We start from the raw sequence: 16,911 nt of genomic DNA on the forward strand, positions 1-16,911 counted from the left end.
TTTGTACAAAACTCCAAATCTGTGTTGTAAAGAATTAACCTGTTTCATTCAGATATAACACAGTTAAACTTCAGCCCTAAAAAAAAAACAGACTCAACACTTCCTTTCTTCCTTCCCTTTCTCTATCTTTCCCTGTTTCTTCAGGGCTTCTCCAGCTGGATCTGCTCCTCTTCTTCCTTAAAGTTGCCTACGTCCTGGTACGGGCCGTGTGCCTGGGAGCGTTCAATCTGATCATATGTGGACCAACAATCGTCCAGATTTAGTCCCTGGAGTATTAGATAAGGAAAGATGAAAATCAAGTAAACGCACAAAAATCAATGAAACATATTCATCTTAAATTGATTAGTACAAGATAACATGTTCATTCATAATCATGTTCCTGCCGTCAGCAATGTGACTTGCACAAGTGTTTCTCACATGCCTGCCATGACATGTGGTTGACTGACTCATTTTACCTGATAGATGTTTTCCTCTTCCTTCTTTGCTTTCTTCTTCTCCAGTTCATTTAGTCTGCTTGACTGTGAGAATAAAACAGAAGTGAAATCGTGCAATTTCCAATGGAGTAAAGTATAGAAACACAATGAAAAATATCCATTTGAGAAACTTACAATATGAACAGTCAAAGTAGAACTGTCTTACAACCTGCAACACATTCTGGTGTGTTGACATGCTGGCAATACCATTATTGAGACATTTTGGAAATTAACCATTGTTTCAACATCCAAGTGAGGAGTAGTGCATATGTAGAGTTAATCATAATACAGTGACTTTCTGACCTTGAAGAGAAGGGTGACAGACGGTACAATCACACACAGTATCAGTAAGACTCCCTCAGCTGTCAGAATCTTGTTTTTGGTGCTTTCACTGAGGTTTATGGTCTTCTCCATTGGCTCTGGGCATAAAGACAGGGTTCAGGGGGGAAAGAAATTAAAGTGTTTACGTGTTTCATAACTACTAATAACAACTTAACAGACTTATTTATTACACTGGATTGTTTAGTTATACAGCACAACTGTACCATTTAGTATAAAGAACACAGTCTAATAATGAATAAATAAACACATACAAAGAATGGTTTTGATAAGTACGGCTTCTCGTAAACATATGTATATAATGGAGGAGTTGTAGTTGTTTCACATTTCTACATCTGCCTATTTAATGAGATTATGAATTTCAGTATGACAAATGGCTCTACACATTAGCTTGACTGCAACTTGATCTATTCTTGGTGCTATTTAAAGTAAATGACCGAGCAGCAGACTGTAATGAGAAAATCCAGATTATGTAAAGATTAACCAAGCTGCAATATGCAAGGATGCTGCCACTCACACAGCTCTTGGATGAAATAACGTTAACAGGATTTATGGCTTATGAGGTGTTAGCCGTTTTAAGAGCTCGCTTGACTCCATCTCACTCCATCATACTCCTGAACACTCACTGTAGACCTGCAGGTAGGTGCCATGTGAGAAGAGGCTGCCTGTCAGCAAACACTGGTAGAACCCGGAGTCATTCAGATGGACTGGCTCGAAGGTTAGGGTGCTGCATGATTTGCCAGAGACTGTAAAGTTGTTTTGAGTCGCATATTCTGGAAGCTTCAATTCTTTTTTAACCTTGTTGTTGGCAGGATGTGAGATCCAAATGGATCCCACTGAATTCACAACGGTACGGTAGCAGCATTTCAGCTCAGCTGTGTGATAGACCTGCACCCTGAACAAGGGCCTGTCCGGCTCAAAAATCACATTAGTTTGAGCAATACCCACTGTGGAGGAAGCAGCAATTACATTATGTTGTTTTCAGCATTTATTATACAGTTGTTCATTGTTGGATTTTTATCCAACATTTGTCAAATAATTTAATAATGATTGCATATATCGCAATGCATATCCTGTATATCCAATGGGCATAAGGTCTTAAAAGTTGAGTAATATAAAATAGATAAAATGAGCTGTAAATGTAAAGCATAAGGAAGCACAACTAAAAGAGCAAACATGCATCATGATAGCGTGGACATCTGCTTTGACAGGAGATGTGGTTCACTGAAGCAGAAGGGCTAAGTTATAGAAACAAAGTTATAAAGAGTACATTAACTTATACTAGCTTGAATATAGACATGTCTATCTTCTACAAAAACCAAAGGATAATTGTACCTACACAAATACAAAGTGTTATCTATTGAGTATTTCAATTTCAGTTGTATCTTAAAATAAATTGATCTGTCTCACCAACAAAGCTGCAGAGTAGAATGTTTGTAATAGTCCCCATCGCATTTACTGATGTTTGATCAAAGTATCAAAAAACGTACTGAATTACTGCAGAACAAATTGTGAAACAATACCGATCACAGTTGTCGCTGCTATTTTGTCCTAACAGACTGCTGTATTGTTTTTCTCAGTCAGGATTTATGCTTGACTGATCGTGGACTGTCCTACATTTGCATAATGCACGTGTTCAGAAAATAGATATGTGAATTTCTTAACCATGGGCCCCAAACTTTTCCCTCAAGATATATTCTTACATATGTATATATACTGGCTCATAAGTATATAAAAAGACAAAACAGGAATTTATTTCCCCAATTTATTTAAAAAAATGAAGAATTAAAAAACAGAACGTACCACAATTTTCCTTAAGTATACATCATTAAAGAGCCTCTTACTTGATAAAAGAATCAAAACCCAAATACACAGTATATTTCTTGCATATTCATTGTTTATAGACATGATGGCTGACGCCTGTATGACAAGGAGCAGTGACTTTTCCATACAGGCCACTGGCTGGCTGAGTTGGTGGAGGGCTCAAACCCGATTGCTGTGGAGGTGGACACAACAGAATCCTGGGATGATCTCTCAACCGTTATTAGTCATTTTGTCAGCGTCTCTCACTCTCCGAGGTCGATTTGACAGTCCTCCCATGAAAAATAGCCCAAACAAAACAACAACAAAACAACTTGATCATTGGAACAAGGCACCACTCTATAAATACATGTTCTATACATCTAGGTATTTGTATATAGAATGCATGAGGAAAAGCATCTGGAGGAGAGAGAGCAAGAAGTGCCTGTAACAGTCGTTCAGCCAGTAAGTGAAGGCATCACTGGAAGCTGGTGTGAACTGGGTTTCACTGCAGTTTGACAATTAAAAATCTCTGGTTGAGACGATCTGTTTAAATGTGTCCCATTGGACAGCCACAGTACAGAGGGTTGTGCTTTAACGTGCACAACAAAAGAAAAATACAAATAAAAAATGGTCACAATGTTTGCATAATTGTTAAATTCATTCATGCATAGACAAGTTACAGACAAGTCCTGTCTCTCTCACCGTACATAATTACAAAGCTTGTTTGCGAACAAAAGACAAATAGTAAAAAAAACACCCTCCCCAACCCGTTTAAGTAAATCAAATGAAATACACAACAACATATGGTAAAACTGTGCAGTAGGTGAACATGCTATCACAAGTGAGGGTGTTATCAAGAGGTGTATGTAGCCAATAAGCTCAATAAACAAAAAGAGGGGAGCTAATTTATGTGATCTCTAAAAAAAAAGAAAAAAAAATCCTTCTATGTACATTTTACATGAGGAGAGATGGCAGTAATGTTCAAGTTCAAACACAAACTTAGGTAACTCAGCATCTTGTGATACTCTCGTGACTACTGGCACCAACATTTCCACAAGTTTACACTGCGGTTCAGTGGGTCAACAGGGGCATTGGTTGTTGTAGCAACAACGGGTGAGACTGCATATCAGGAAGTGGTCATGGTCACAGCGCTGGCGAGAGCGTCGCTGGACTGAGACCGCCGTTTTCCTTCCTCCAAGCCTACCAAAGTTTCCTTTGTTTTCTCATCTGGCTTCACCGTCTTGTTGCCTTTTACTTTGCAGTTGGAACCGGTCCAATCATGTGTTTTAAACACAGTCCTCTATCCAGGTCAGAACAGTACAGCTTGTAGCAGTCACACTGGCTTTTACTCGCACGTATTAACACTTTGGTGCGTATGCAAGAAATCATAGCTCTAGAGTTTGGGTTTGGTAATAAGACTTGGGCAGTCTAACATTCTTCATCTCAGTATTTATCGAAGAACAGGTGTTTTTTTATTCACAACCAATGCTTCATTCTTCTATGTGCTTTTGAAATACCTTCACTTAAGTTTGAGGAGAGGAAACGCAGCTGCAGGCTGTGCTACTGAGATGATCACTCCCGCATTAGCATTAGGTGGCATGCTACTACACAGATGAAAATTATGTCTTTGGTCCTGTGTGAATGGTCACAGCTGTGCCACTAAGAAATTATATCATCATAATTATAATTACAATCAACGGCTGAATAAAATACAAAGACAGAGCTCAGCTTTGATACAAAAGTTGCTACCAGGGAGGAATAGAACTTTTTTTCTAATAAAATGTGAAAATAACATTACATAATACAATTTATAACCCCATCTAAAGTCTGTCTCTGATCAGGAGCTGTGGAAAGGTGACGCTGCAGAAGTGTTGCTTGCACTGAATGACCTTTGTTTGTGAACACTTCTGTCGCACTGTGCTCAGTGTTTGTAGGTGTGTGTATGTGTGTGTGTGTGTGTGTGTGTGTGTGTGTGTGTGTGTGTGTGTGTGTGTGTGTGTGTGTGTGTGTGTGTGTGTGTCTACATTTTACAGTACAGTGAGCCAAATCCTAATCTCATGTTTTCTACACATCGTCTCATGACCCATTGATTCAAGCTTGCTTCAAATAAACCAAAGAAACCTCTAAATCCGACAGCTTTCGTCTTCACTCTCTACCTTGATCTTCGTTAGACATTCTAGGTTTACCCTCTTATGTTTTGTCTCTTCTCTAACGCAGAGCTCTGTCATTTGGGAAGGTGGGTGGGAATCCGGGGGGGCAGTGCTGTAACACTTTCACTCAGGCAAGGCAACTCACTGACCCATCAGAACTCAAGAGGAATAAATAAAAACAGTAAATACAAACCATTATCACCATTATTAACAGCATGATTACCTATAGTGCCACTATTTATAAATGTTTCTGTGTGACCTAATAACAGTAAGAACCCTCCAAACAAGCACATCCTTAATTAAAAACATTGTAACACACATACACACACTTTCTTGCATGCAATCTTCTTAATAATGAGGTTTGCCTACATAAAGCCAAACTATACTGAATAAAAAGTAAATACATTTAGCAAAAAACAGTGTGATTTCAACTTACTTTGATCAGAAAAAAGTGCATCTCTGTGGTACTTTGGCATAGACTAGAAATAACACTATATATTTCAGCAGTAGTATTTTTTATACATCTTCAAACGCTACATTGGCCCCTTAAGGCTTCCACCTGGTTAGAGCTAACCAGGCGGGCAAAGGCATAGGATTTCTCCTTTACTGCACATCTGCTAATAATGTTCATTATTTTCTAGCGTGCATGTCTCTGGTGTGCATATGTGTGTTACAGCAATCACTACATTGTATTAGGCAGCATCTCTCTCACAGCAAAATATTGCTTCAGTTTTTTTTGGCACCTCTGCAAAAACAATCTCCCACTCAAAAGTAGGATGTCCTGTTTTTTTGGGAGTTTTTTTGTATACCTCTCGAACAAGCACGCACACAAACAGACACACATACACATGCACGCACCCGCCCATGCCACATCACTGAACCACTGCACTGAGCATAAAGTCCCCTAATGCAGCAAAAGGGTCCAGGCATGACTTTGAGGAATTTCCAGGGAAGCTTCCGAAAGTCACTCTTGCACTCCAAACTAGCACCAGTAAAAATCTAAATGGAAGAAAAGACGAGGGGAAGTTTGAATGTCAGATAACAGCATGTCAATTTAATAAGTTTAATGATGAAGCAAAATGTTTTCAAAATCCTATTTTTGTCAAGTCACTAAAATATGCAGGCTGGTGAAATGCCAGCGTGGACAGCTTCGTCTTAGTGTCAAAGACAAACGGATCATTTTGTGTTTGGAGATATTATGGGTTTTACCAAAAGTGAGCCTCAGGATATTACACAGTCTCTCTGTAACTATGCGGAAGATGTAAAGGACATGCAGAACACTCATTTATTTGAATTACATTTCTAATGGAGTGTCAACACATCTATTTAATAGCAATGTCTCCTCTATTTAAACAACAGCTCCTAAATGTAAACACATTAAAATGTGTATGTTCCATTAAACATTATTATCTTATGTTAAGTCATATCCATTATATTGCATTGTTGGGTATTTATTTAATTCTCTGTACTTTTAGTGATCTGATTTCATCTAATTTGTAATGATACATTGTTTTAACTTGATTTTCCAATGTAAAGCACTTTGTAAGTCTGTTTTAAAAAGGGCTTCAGGAATAACATGTATTATTATTATTATTATTATTATTATTATTGCTGGATTGATGCAGGATGTAGCACACAATCCCATTCTGTTATTGAGAAACATCTGGTGTCTCTCCACTTCTGACTGGACTAACTAAACCTATGCCTTTGATGATGAATGATACTTAAATCATACACGAGCACTTTAAATATAATTATACAACTTTATATAGTTCAGTGTTCTCACCTAGTAGCCAGCAGGTGGCGTGATGGTGTCTCACTGGAAGTTGCCCCCCTCCAGTGAGAACTTGGAAAGGGCCTCCTGCAGCCTGTGGTGCTCCTCTTCTACAGTCTGCAACACACAAAATCAATATCACCTTAGGAACTGTAGCGAGACACTCACATCCACACCCCCTCACGCACACGCAGCCACTTCAGCCTCCTCCTCTTAACATCTTCTCTTCGTCTCCCTCGCTGCTTCTCTGACACATCCCATCGCAAGTGCTGGACATAATAGCCATTTTCAGAGAAGTCCAATTTCATGAGGCAATTTTCAGCCAAGCAATAACAGCAGTGGTTAAATGGTTTTCTATTCTCTAGTTTCTCTTTTGTGCCATTTTGGCCCCATTTGTCCAAAGTATACCACAGCTCGCTCCTTACTTAAGTTATCCTCAGTGAAATCCTTGATGCCCAACTGTGTGTGCTTATTCCAGTTGGCTCCCATCTTTTGTCATGTCTCTTATCTCTATCTGCCCCTGTCATACTACCTGCTCCTAGCTCTCTTGCTCTGTGTGTGTGTGTGTGTGTGTGTATATGTGTGTGTGTGTGTGCGTGCGTGCGTGTGTCTCCCCTTACCTGCAGTCTGTTTAGTTGTTCCTCCAGACTGTGGAGCCTCCTACACACTTCCTCCATCCTCTCCTGGGAGAGCACCAGGGGCGCACTGATGCTCCTCTCCTCCTCTCCCTTCATCCCTGCACCTTCTTTTTCAGAAGAGTTGTCGTTCTCCTCCTCCGCTCCACTGTCTATGGTCTGTCTTTCTTCTGGAGACAGAAAGATTCAGTTTAGATACGTCATGAGTCCGTTTGGTTTTGAATTGCAGTTCATTCTGAACAGTAAAGCTGGGAATTGTAAAGCTTCATTGTCACAATGTAACTTCCTAATATTGTTGCATTTATCTGGAATGTTTTATTGTAAAACATGTCTTAAAATCCATTTTTCTTTTAGAATAAACAAGAAGAAAACATATTTAAACAAGTAGAAAAGCGACACTTCTTAGTTATGAGCAGTCCCTGGTAACTTAAACTTTACGGTCGATTTCAGGAAGTCCCTACTCACGGCCATCAAAAAGCCTGGAATACTACCCCATTAAAATTGGAAAATGTCATTTTCATTAACTTTGACTTTTTACAAAAGCCTACCTGTCGATTGACAGCTATCCATTTCTTTACTGGGCCTCTCCGAATGCTCCTCTCCGTTTTCTCCATCAGGGTGTGAGTCTTCTGATAGACTGATGCTGCCAACCAACAGCCTCTTTAGAGACATAACTAACACAGGAGACGCATTCAGTGGTTTCATTAGAAAGTCAGGCAAGCTACTATGAAAGAAAGGAAAGACGGTTATGCAAAAATCATCTACAGAAGCACCATCATTTACCTTGGTCCAAAGCACTGTTGGCCACATTCTCCTGATCGCTGTTGGAGTGGCCTATCAAGTCGAAGCCTTTGTCTGACAGGAAATCAATCAGCCTGTGTCTGGGGTCTGAAGACTTGTCATCGGTCAAGCTGTCTTTATCTCGATCTACAGACAGACACAAGGCTTAAGTTTGTCTCGAGCTTTCAGAACTGTGTAACAATAACAAATTTGTACTATTTATTAAGTGTTCAGCTGATAAAGCGTTGCTGTCTCACCACTGCTGCTTTTCAAACCCCCATTCTCAGTCGGGCTCAAAGGGGCAGTCATCCTGACGGAGAGAAAATGATAAAAGAAATGAGATATTTCGAGATGGGTGAACTTTGGCAGCCGGTGAATACGGCTTGCTCTTTCAACAGACGAGTAAAACACACACTGACACATACGTGGTAGGACTTAAGAGAGCTCCTCCTCCAGGAGGCAGTGTCAATCTCATGGGTGCTCCACTCTTCTTCAGATCATCCACTGCTGACTTTATCACCTCGGTCCAGCTGTACACGCACACGCACACGCACACACACGATAGCAATTCACCCTATGATTTACCTTCTGAAACAAACTTGATTAATCTGTGCATTTGTCTCTCTGCAACACTTACAGTTTCCTTTCTCCAAGAGACTGAGCCACCAGTTCATAGATCTGAGCACCGCTGTCCCAGGTAAATATCACGTAGAAGGCCTTCCGATCTGACAGAACAGGGGAAAAAAACAGAAATTGGAAGGTTGAATGATTTTGATCTCACAATGGAAGCGTCCGCGTGTGAAACTAATGTACTTCTTTGTGCGTCTAACCTGTGGCGACCTCTCGTAGGAAGACTGAGTCCAGCTTGATGATGGGGCTCAGCATCTGCTTGCCCTCCTGCACGGCGATGTTACTCTTGCTCTGGCATTTTAGGACCATCTTGTCGTCCTGCCTTTGTAGGAGCACCAGCAGGTCCCCAAGCAACACACACTGCACCTCTGTGAGACAAGGAAGAGAAGGAGCAGGTCGGTGAAGTGGGAAAGACAGCAAAGGACAGGTAGGAAGAGATAAAGGAGATCGGGGTAGGGACGTTCTCTGCTGTCAGACTTCTCAATAATTCATAGGTACTTTTTTTAATTTGTATAGCTTCCTTACTTTAGATTGTTCTTAGTTTTATGTATTAACAGCTTTTATTCCTTCTCCTATCTAGTGTATGTTTGTAACTGTTGAAGTGCCCAGACAGGAATAAAGGAATGAAGTTGAACAATTGAATTAAGGTTTGAAGGTGCTGAAATGAACTAAATATATAAAGAGAAAAAGGAAGTCAAGGGGCTAATGAGATGTCAAAGAGAAAAACCACCTACACCACAGCTGTGGTTCCTTTTATAGCAACCTTTAATCTACAAATTTGAAAAGGGGAAATGAAAATAGAAATATCTGATACAATTTTTTTCAATATCCCAAAATAAACCAGTTCTTTTTGCGTTTTTATCAAATACATATAATACATTTTTGCATGAGCCTAATACATTTATTTGTATTTGAATGAATTCAGCATTTGTTTTAATGTCTGTGAAATGTTCTTGTTTCTGCAGCAGAACACTGATAATTTTTGGCAGTTTACATGAATGTAACGCGCACACAAGCAGATAATTACCAATTGCTTTTTCCTTTGTGACTCTCCAGGTCACGGCGCCTTCATAGAGCATCTTCTTCTGAGTCAGATCGATGTTCTAGAAAAGACAGTGGGAGAATAATTCAAAGAACTAAAATCTGTAAAGTTCAACAGTGTGTGCAAAAAAACTTTGTTAAAAAGAATCTTACTTTATATTCTGTATAAAGGTCATTACTGGGTTTGAGCCCTGATGTGTCCAGTCTACGTTGGTAGTCCTTCAGAGTCTGGGAACAGAGAAAGAGGTTAGCGGGTAGACAGGATCAGACGGCTAAGAAGTAGACGTAGTTAACAAGCAAAGACCTTCAGGAGGTCTCAAAATGAATTTACTAGACTCCAATTGGTGCTCAATCACAACATAACTGTGTTGAGTGATGGATTGTATGTTTCTCACCAATAGGTTCTCCATCACTTTGACCTCCTCATTGACATGGTTGAGGATCCTTCTGCAGCACTCTGCGCTCTGCTGGATCCTCTCCTTCTCTGTTGGGTCCTCTGGGGAGAGACAGAAAACTCAGAGTTGAGGAAAATGCAGCTTTCACAGCAGAGCCCAAACAAAAGCCATAAATCACAAGCAGACACAAAAATCTGGGACGGATCGTATCGATTGTTGAAATGTTTTGCTGGTGTGCAAATAGTTGGTGTATCAGTAGTTTTAAGCATTAGCATAATACATTTCTGCATTATGTCCAAATAAGATGTATTTGTAATTTACTCATAATTTTCACATTTACACAAACAGATACATTATCATATGGCTGTCACAAAAGATACAATCCCATGTATCAGCTTGGAAAATATACATAAACATTCAGACTTGGTTATTAGTGAGTAATTAAGTCAATTTCATCAATATTCTTTTTAAGAAACCAGGATATATGGAACATATAGGTTAATGAGATAATATATATCATGAATGGAACAATAACATTTATACTATGTTTGATACAATTTTAATATATGTGAATGTAGTAGACAATTGTAGGCAATGAGCAGAATAGGTTCATCTGTTCCAAGTGGCTTGATTAGACAAGTATTTCATTCAATGAAATAACAGCTTTATTAACAATTTACCGATAGCGTGCCAAGTGTAGAGCGTACCGTCTACACTTGGCATACACACTTGTGTTCGACACTGACTGACTGACACACACTCTCTCACACACACACACACACACACACACAAACAAACACACACACACACACACACACACACACACACACACACACACACACACACACACACACACACACACACACACACACACACCTGTGTTCTTTGCAATATTCTCCAGCAGCAACGGGTATTTGGTCAGTCTCTGCATCTCTATGGGAATGATGTCCTTGAGCTGCAGCCTGCGGCATTGCGGCTTACTCTCGGCCTCCTGAGATTAAAACGATACAGTCAGAATGAGAACACATGCATGGGACAAGTTACGTGACCTATTGACTTGAATATGCATCTTCAGTTTGTCTGTGAGTGTGTGTGTGGTATGTGTGTATACCAGTATGAAGGAGTTGAAGCGTGGCTCTTTCTTCTGCCTGCTCTTGATCTGGTCCAAGGCCCAAGACTGGTGACTGCAGAACCGGGCCGTCAACTTCTGGAACCACTCCCCCTCTGTACCTCCAAACTAGAACACAGACACACACTCACATGATGACACGGTGTTTTGATAGCCAAGTAAGGAATGAGATGAATAAAGAGATGGGCAGATGGAGAAAGAGCTGGAAAGGGCACAGTGTAAAACCTGGCAACAAGTATAACAGTAGCTGTTATAGCCAATATTGTATTTGCATAGATAAATTACACTTAGCATTTGTGAAACCAATAACATGTCATTGAGCAGATATACTGCCGAGTTATGTTGAAATGAATTGTCAGCACATATGCGGTGGAGTTTTCCCCAAAGTAACACATATACTGAGAGAAAATAGAGGTAGGATAATATAAAGAGAAATATTATGATGACTCACTCTGCTGAGCACTGTGGTGCTGATAGATTTGACTATGAAGTTGTCATCCAAACGCAGTTTCTTCAGGTTCTCGTAGAAGTTATCTGGATTCAAAGCCAGAACCAAACAAATAAATAATGCACTTTCAAAATACTATGATCAACTCTCCTTTACAAAACAGTCAATAAACATTTTTTTGTGAGCGATGCAATAGATTTTTGATTTCTGAATTATGTGCACCTAGTTTCATCCTGTTAAAGTAGACAGATTGTACATGGAGTTACTTTTATCTCTGGCAACATACACACAACAAGCAACTTACTGCTCAGAATACAAATGTAGGTTCATTGCATAATGGTTTGCTTGTTGTGTGGAAGGAGAGCACTAGCTTCCAAGTTCATAAGTCTGACTCTGGGAGGATACAAACAAGGCAGAAAGGGCCTCTTTGCAGCAGCACTCACAGTGCATGTCAATGATCTCATCCAGGTTCGGGAAGATGGCGGACAACTCATTGGAGGTCAGGAGCAACTCTCTCTCCAAAGGCTTGGAGAAGATCATCTGAAGGACACTTAGCATCCGCACATGTGCATGCTCAGTTGCAAACAACTCTGAGAGGAAAGAGGGAGTAGAGATGGAATTAAATATGCTAAAAACATTTTCAAAAAGGGCTCACCAACACTGCAACCTTATTTTTATCTGCTCATCGGTTTCCTTCTCATCATGTGCTGCTACATCTCTCTTCTCCTCACCATTAATGACCTCCTGTCTCTTGGTCTCTTTCTTGGTGAGACTAGACAGGCCTTCAGGGGGGGTCAGCTCCCTCCAGTTGGGTGGGTCCGGCTCAAACTCCAGGAGGCGGGGCTCCATCTCCTCCAGCGGTGGAGATGGACTGGTTGGGGAGTGGCCGGGCCCTTCAGGAAGTGAGACTGGTCCATCAAAACTGAGAGAGGAAAGAAGTGGTAGAGTCATGAATGTAGACTGGTTACTACTATACAACGTGAATCACGTATGACCCAGGTGGCTGTCAAGTGATGTGACTCACGCTCTGGTGGCACTAGTGGAGGTTGTTGGCTGAGGAACAACAGCAGCTGGTTGCATTTCTAAATGCAACCCAGGGATGTCTGTAAGGATTTTAAATAGATAGCCAGAGTATCTAGCAGATAAGCTATCTATCGTTTGTGATGTTTATCATGTTGTGATTCCTGTAGCTTTGCTACAGTATCAAGTAGAGCCTCAGATTAAAATCTGCTAGTAGTTGTATGGTGAGATAATATTACAAAATCAGCTAAATGACTAGCTATTAATATCTTTGAATAAAAAAAATAGCAGGTGAACTGAAGCATAACTTAAAAGTGCTTAAAGTAAAACAATGATTCAAATGGAAAAGTATAAAAGCCATGATGGCTACTGTTGCACAGTAACAATCACATGATGCACTTATTATTTTTTCCTCTTCTTCCAACCTTGTTAACAGACCATTATTAGGCTTTATGTAAACACAGCCACACTCCACTGGATCTCCATGATGCCACCAGCTGCCATTGTAAGAATTGCACCTCTGTTGGCTTCCTCGGGATCATTTATTGTTTCAAGACGTTCCCTCTGACAAAGTACAACTGACAGTGTTGTGGATTTACAGTCGATAAACAAGTAAACTAACCCCTAATAACACTTACCCAATGGTCAACATTGACATAACTCAATAATAATTCCCTTAAAGAGCTAAATGTCTGACCTTTAACTAAGAATGAGAGCTCTGTTTGACTGTTACTCACTCCCTGCCAGTAACAGCGCAGGTCAACAGATCTGTCTGACAGTGAATAATGAGTCAGTAAACCTGTCAGTCAATTGATTCATTTAGCATGTGTCTATAGGAGGCGAAGGACATGTGCCCTTTAAAATAATTAGGTTTAAATATCCTGTCAATGTGATCTACCTAATAGTTTGGAAGGTGGGTTTGATCCATCAATATTATCATTATTACCAATCATTTAGTTTAACTGCTTTCTGAATATTTCAGAACAGCTGCATTCATCCTGTTTAATCTTTTGGTGCTTTACAGCCTGTCTGTCTGTGCTGTGCACCTCTCATTCAGAGGGGGTTTGTCCATCTTACGGATGGAGGTGGTGGGGGGCGAGCGGTGCAGGTGATGTTGTCATGGCAGAAGGCGGCTGGAGGTCCACGTCACTACGAGAGCGAGACTGTTTGGCTCGGGAAGAGCCACGGCGCCGAGAGGAGTGCCGGTCCACGCGGGCACTCTCGCTACGCGTCACTTTCCTATTGTAGGGAGGGAAGGTCGGAGAGGATGAGGGAGGGATGAGGAAAGATGGGGACGAATAGAGGGAAGGATGAATTGGAATAGAAAAAAGAAGGTGGAAACAAATGATAGAGAGGACAGATGGTTAAGACAAAAGTAAGAGAGGCCACAGAAAGAACAAGGAGAAAACAAGAACACAAGTATGGAAGGAAGAAACAAAGACATGCCACAGAATGGACAGAGGAGATACCAAACAGCAATGAAAATAACACAAAAAGGGAAGGACAGTAGAGGAGAAAGTAATGTGCACGCAGTGTGCACAGACATTTGTGTTAATTATGAGGGTAAAGAGAAGGATTCATGATTTAAAAGGTACAGCAGTAGAGGATTTACAAAATAAAAGAGTGATTCAAGAAGATAGAGAAAGAGAGAAAATGAGTGACAAGTGAATATGCATGGCATATGACATGCATGTACTGGTTGGATTAGAAAATATATGAAGTATGCTTCATATACCGTAGACATAGTAGAAGGACTTGAATACCAACACTTTCTATATTTCCTTACGAGTTACTGGAACCACTGAAGTATGTTAATAAAGTACCAATGCATTGCTTCTACATAATGTCTGGACAAGGCATTTTCAGTGAGGAAACTTTACTGGTAATTTATATCAACAGTTCTCCAAATCTCCACACAACGTACATTCACACCAACTAAAAATAATCCAACTGATCTCAACAATCAAGCTTCTTCCAATTCCTTCACACGCAGGTACATGATACTTAGCCATGTAGTGTGTTTGTGTTGTGTATCAGGACCGCAGGGCTCAATGTGAGGTGTGTATGCATGCAAGTGGTGTTTGTTCAGTTTGTATGCGTGTTGTGTGATCAGTAAAAAGGCCTGAAGCATGTCCATTACTCAGTCAAGGCGCTGACACCCACCTTGTCTTCCGTCTGTAAAAACACGGACACCATATTGTTACACACCCGCCTTTATACAACTATTAGCCACAGTAGCAACCATAACATGCAAATGCACACCCCCAACATGATGTACTAAACTAGATACCGCTGTCAGAGTAGCATGCCAGATAATATGCCAAAGCCCCTGGCACAACATGTAACCGCACACACTTTGGAGACAAGCAAGACAAAAGGACGGGCCCTGGCCACAACAGACGCAGACACCTTGAAAAGCACACGGGGCGAGCAACAAATACTATAATATAAAATTAAACTTATTGTCAACTTTTGACTATTAACTAAATACAAGCAGTGTTAAGGTGAACTACTTTGTGTACAACTTTGGTGTAGACTAAGCAGCCAGTCTTCACATTTCTTTGAAGCTTTAGACAAACATTAGACAAAATATCACCATTTCTATAGGTTAGCTAAAATGTGTGACTTAAAAGCCAAACCTGTTTACTGGTTAAAAAGTTGCAGCATATAAATCTATAGCAAGTGCCACATAACTGTAACAATTACAAATGTCTCAGTCAAGAAGTAATCACCAGTATATTGACCAACAAGTACCTGAATCCAATGAAAAACAGGAGTCAGAACTGCACAAACAATGCCTATATGCAACAAAAACTGCAATGAAGCTGTGTAGTAAACATTAGGAGATGCACAACAGGACGCACACAAAAAGGAACAGAATGATATTAGGAAGAAAGCACACAAGCCATTGTGAGGAGAAAAAGGACAGAGGGTATGAGGGAGAGGGAAGGCAAAGGGCTGGAAGGGAGGATTGGGTCCGAGTTCACCTGCTGAGGGTCCTTCTCAAATCTGAAGGCTCTGTTAACTAGCGAGCAACAGGCAGCATGACAAAAGCACACGGCAGGGACAGACTGCTGGGGGAGTTTTACCACGCTCCCTCAGCCTGAGGACTTCAGACATGTGTCACCTCCCACTTCCCCTTGTCATTCGATATACACAGTGTTTACACCTCCCATACCGTCTAATTACAATCTGATTACATTCTCTAATCCTGTATTTTCTAATACTCGCTTATTGAGTCACTACACTGCAGCTATAATCGTAGCCCCTGGATGCTACTGCTTTTTACACCATCTCCATATTCCTTACCTTTCTTTCTCCACATTTTCCTCTGTGGGAGTGTCCAGCGGTGAGAAGGGCTCCCCGACGATCAGCCCTCCTCCCAGGCTGATGGGGGACACATCTCCCCCGTCTGACACGGTCGGTGGCTCTAAGCGATTGCTTAAGAGGCCTGGAAGATTAGAAGGTGGCAATACTTTTTGATTAAAAGTTCATTAATTGGTGCTTTTATCAAGTAAATGAACAAATGCATAGCTCATCAAAATAATGTACAACTATATAGTATACAAATATCTATTTTACACAACATATTTATAGTTATATCTTTTTGCACAAGAAAACAAATTCTTCTTTTTCCATATGCTGACACCAAACAATCGTGATATACAGTTATATACCCACATATATGTATCAAGTTTATTAGAGGTTTATACACAAGTTAAAACGTTAAATTGTTGAGTTTTGAGTGTGCCACCACACTCATCATAAACTTGTTTAGTGTTAAGCAACTAATAAACTAATACATTTTAAAAGGCTGTTATTAATTGATTATTCAAACCCGAATAAAATGATGTATGTGAACATGCTAAAAAGTTAAGCTAAGCTGGTGAGCATTGTCATTGTGAGCATGGTCGCATGCTGACGTTAGCATTTAGCTCATAGCACCATTGTGCCTATACAGAGCCGTTTGTGGGGCTGCAGGCTTGTTTTATTCTTCAAATCATCAATTGGTTATAATTAAACTGTAAAAAAAAAGAAAAAGAAAACAGCCTAGTTGATGAGCCGGCTTACCATCGGTGTGTGAAGACTCTGGGATGTTGGCGGTGCTTATGTTGTTGCCCGACCCATCACTGATCTCTAATCCAGGTACGGAGGAGGAGCTTCCGCTGGAACCAGACTTTCTGCTGTTGAGGAAAGGGGCTGCAGGGTCGGTCAAGGAGCCTCTGCCGGGAGCTAGACCCTTACGCTCCGGATTCACTTTCTCTTTTTCCGCTGAAGACGGGGAGTAGAGTGA

At 40.5% G+C, this 16,911-nt stretch overlaps 2 protein-coding genes across 2 annotated transcripts in view; both read right to left on the bottom strand.

The window, feature by feature from the left end:
- cd79a (CD79a molecule, immunoglobulin-associated alpha) lies at positions 1-4,790 on the bottom strand (the record flags this gene model as incomplete). The annotated part of the gene is made up of 5 exons (XM_079228046.1): positions 1-266; positions 456-518; positions 777-892; positions 1,439-1,759; positions 4,772-4,790. The coding sequence occupies 5 exons, from the start codon at positions 4,788-4,790 to the stop codon at positions 141-143; spliced, it is 645 nt and encodes a 214-aa protein (XP_079084172.1). The 3' UTR covers positions 1-140.
- arhgef1 (Rho guanine nucleotide exchange factor (GEF) 1) overlaps positions 2,570-16,911 on the bottom strand; it is a gene marked incomplete at its 5' end in the record, with an annotated part of 27,843 nt that continues 13,501 nt past the window's right edge. The window contains 20 exons of the mRNA XM_079226984.1: positions 2,570-5,764; positions 6,552-6,656; positions 7,160-7,344; positions 7,723-7,848; positions 7,958-8,101; positions 8,212-8,264; positions 8,380-8,484; positions 8,592-8,679; positions 8,785-8,952; positions 9,612-9,687; positions 9,779-9,853; positions 10,021-10,121; positions 10,897-11,011; positions 11,132-11,257; positions 11,601-11,683; positions 12,041-12,187; positions 12,329-12,519; positions 13,695-13,856; positions 15,927-16,068; positions 16,689-16,889. Of these exons, the coding sequence (XP_079083110.1) occupies positions 6,582-6,656; positions 7,160-7,344; positions 7,723-7,848; positions 7,958-8,101; positions 8,212-8,264; positions 8,380-8,484; positions 8,592-8,679; positions 8,785-8,952; positions 9,612-9,687; positions 9,779-9,853; positions 10,021-10,121; positions 10,897-11,011; positions 11,132-11,257; positions 11,601-11,683; positions 12,041-12,187; positions 12,329-12,519; positions 13,695-13,856; positions 15,927-16,068; positions 16,689-16,889 (2,363 nt within the window). The 3' untranslated portion in view covers positions 2,570-5,764; positions 6,552-6,581. The remainder of the gene's footprint in view (positions 5,765-6,551; positions 6,657-7,159; positions 7,345-7,722; positions 7,849-7,957; positions 8,102-8,211; positions 8,265-8,379; positions 8,485-8,591; positions 8,680-8,784; positions 8,953-9,611; positions 9,688-9,778; positions 9,854-10,020; positions 10,122-10,896; positions 11,012-11,131; positions 11,258-11,600; positions 11,684-12,040; positions 12,188-12,328; positions 12,520-13,694; positions 13,857-15,926; positions 16,069-16,688; positions 16,890-16,911) is intronic.

The sequence above is a fragment of the Taurulus bubalis genome (assembly GCF_910589615.1).
Source record: "Taurulus bubalis genome assembly, chromosome: 12".
Lineage (NCBI taxonomy): Eukaryota > Metazoa > Chordata > Actinopteri > Perciformes > Cottidae > Taurulus > Taurulus bubalis.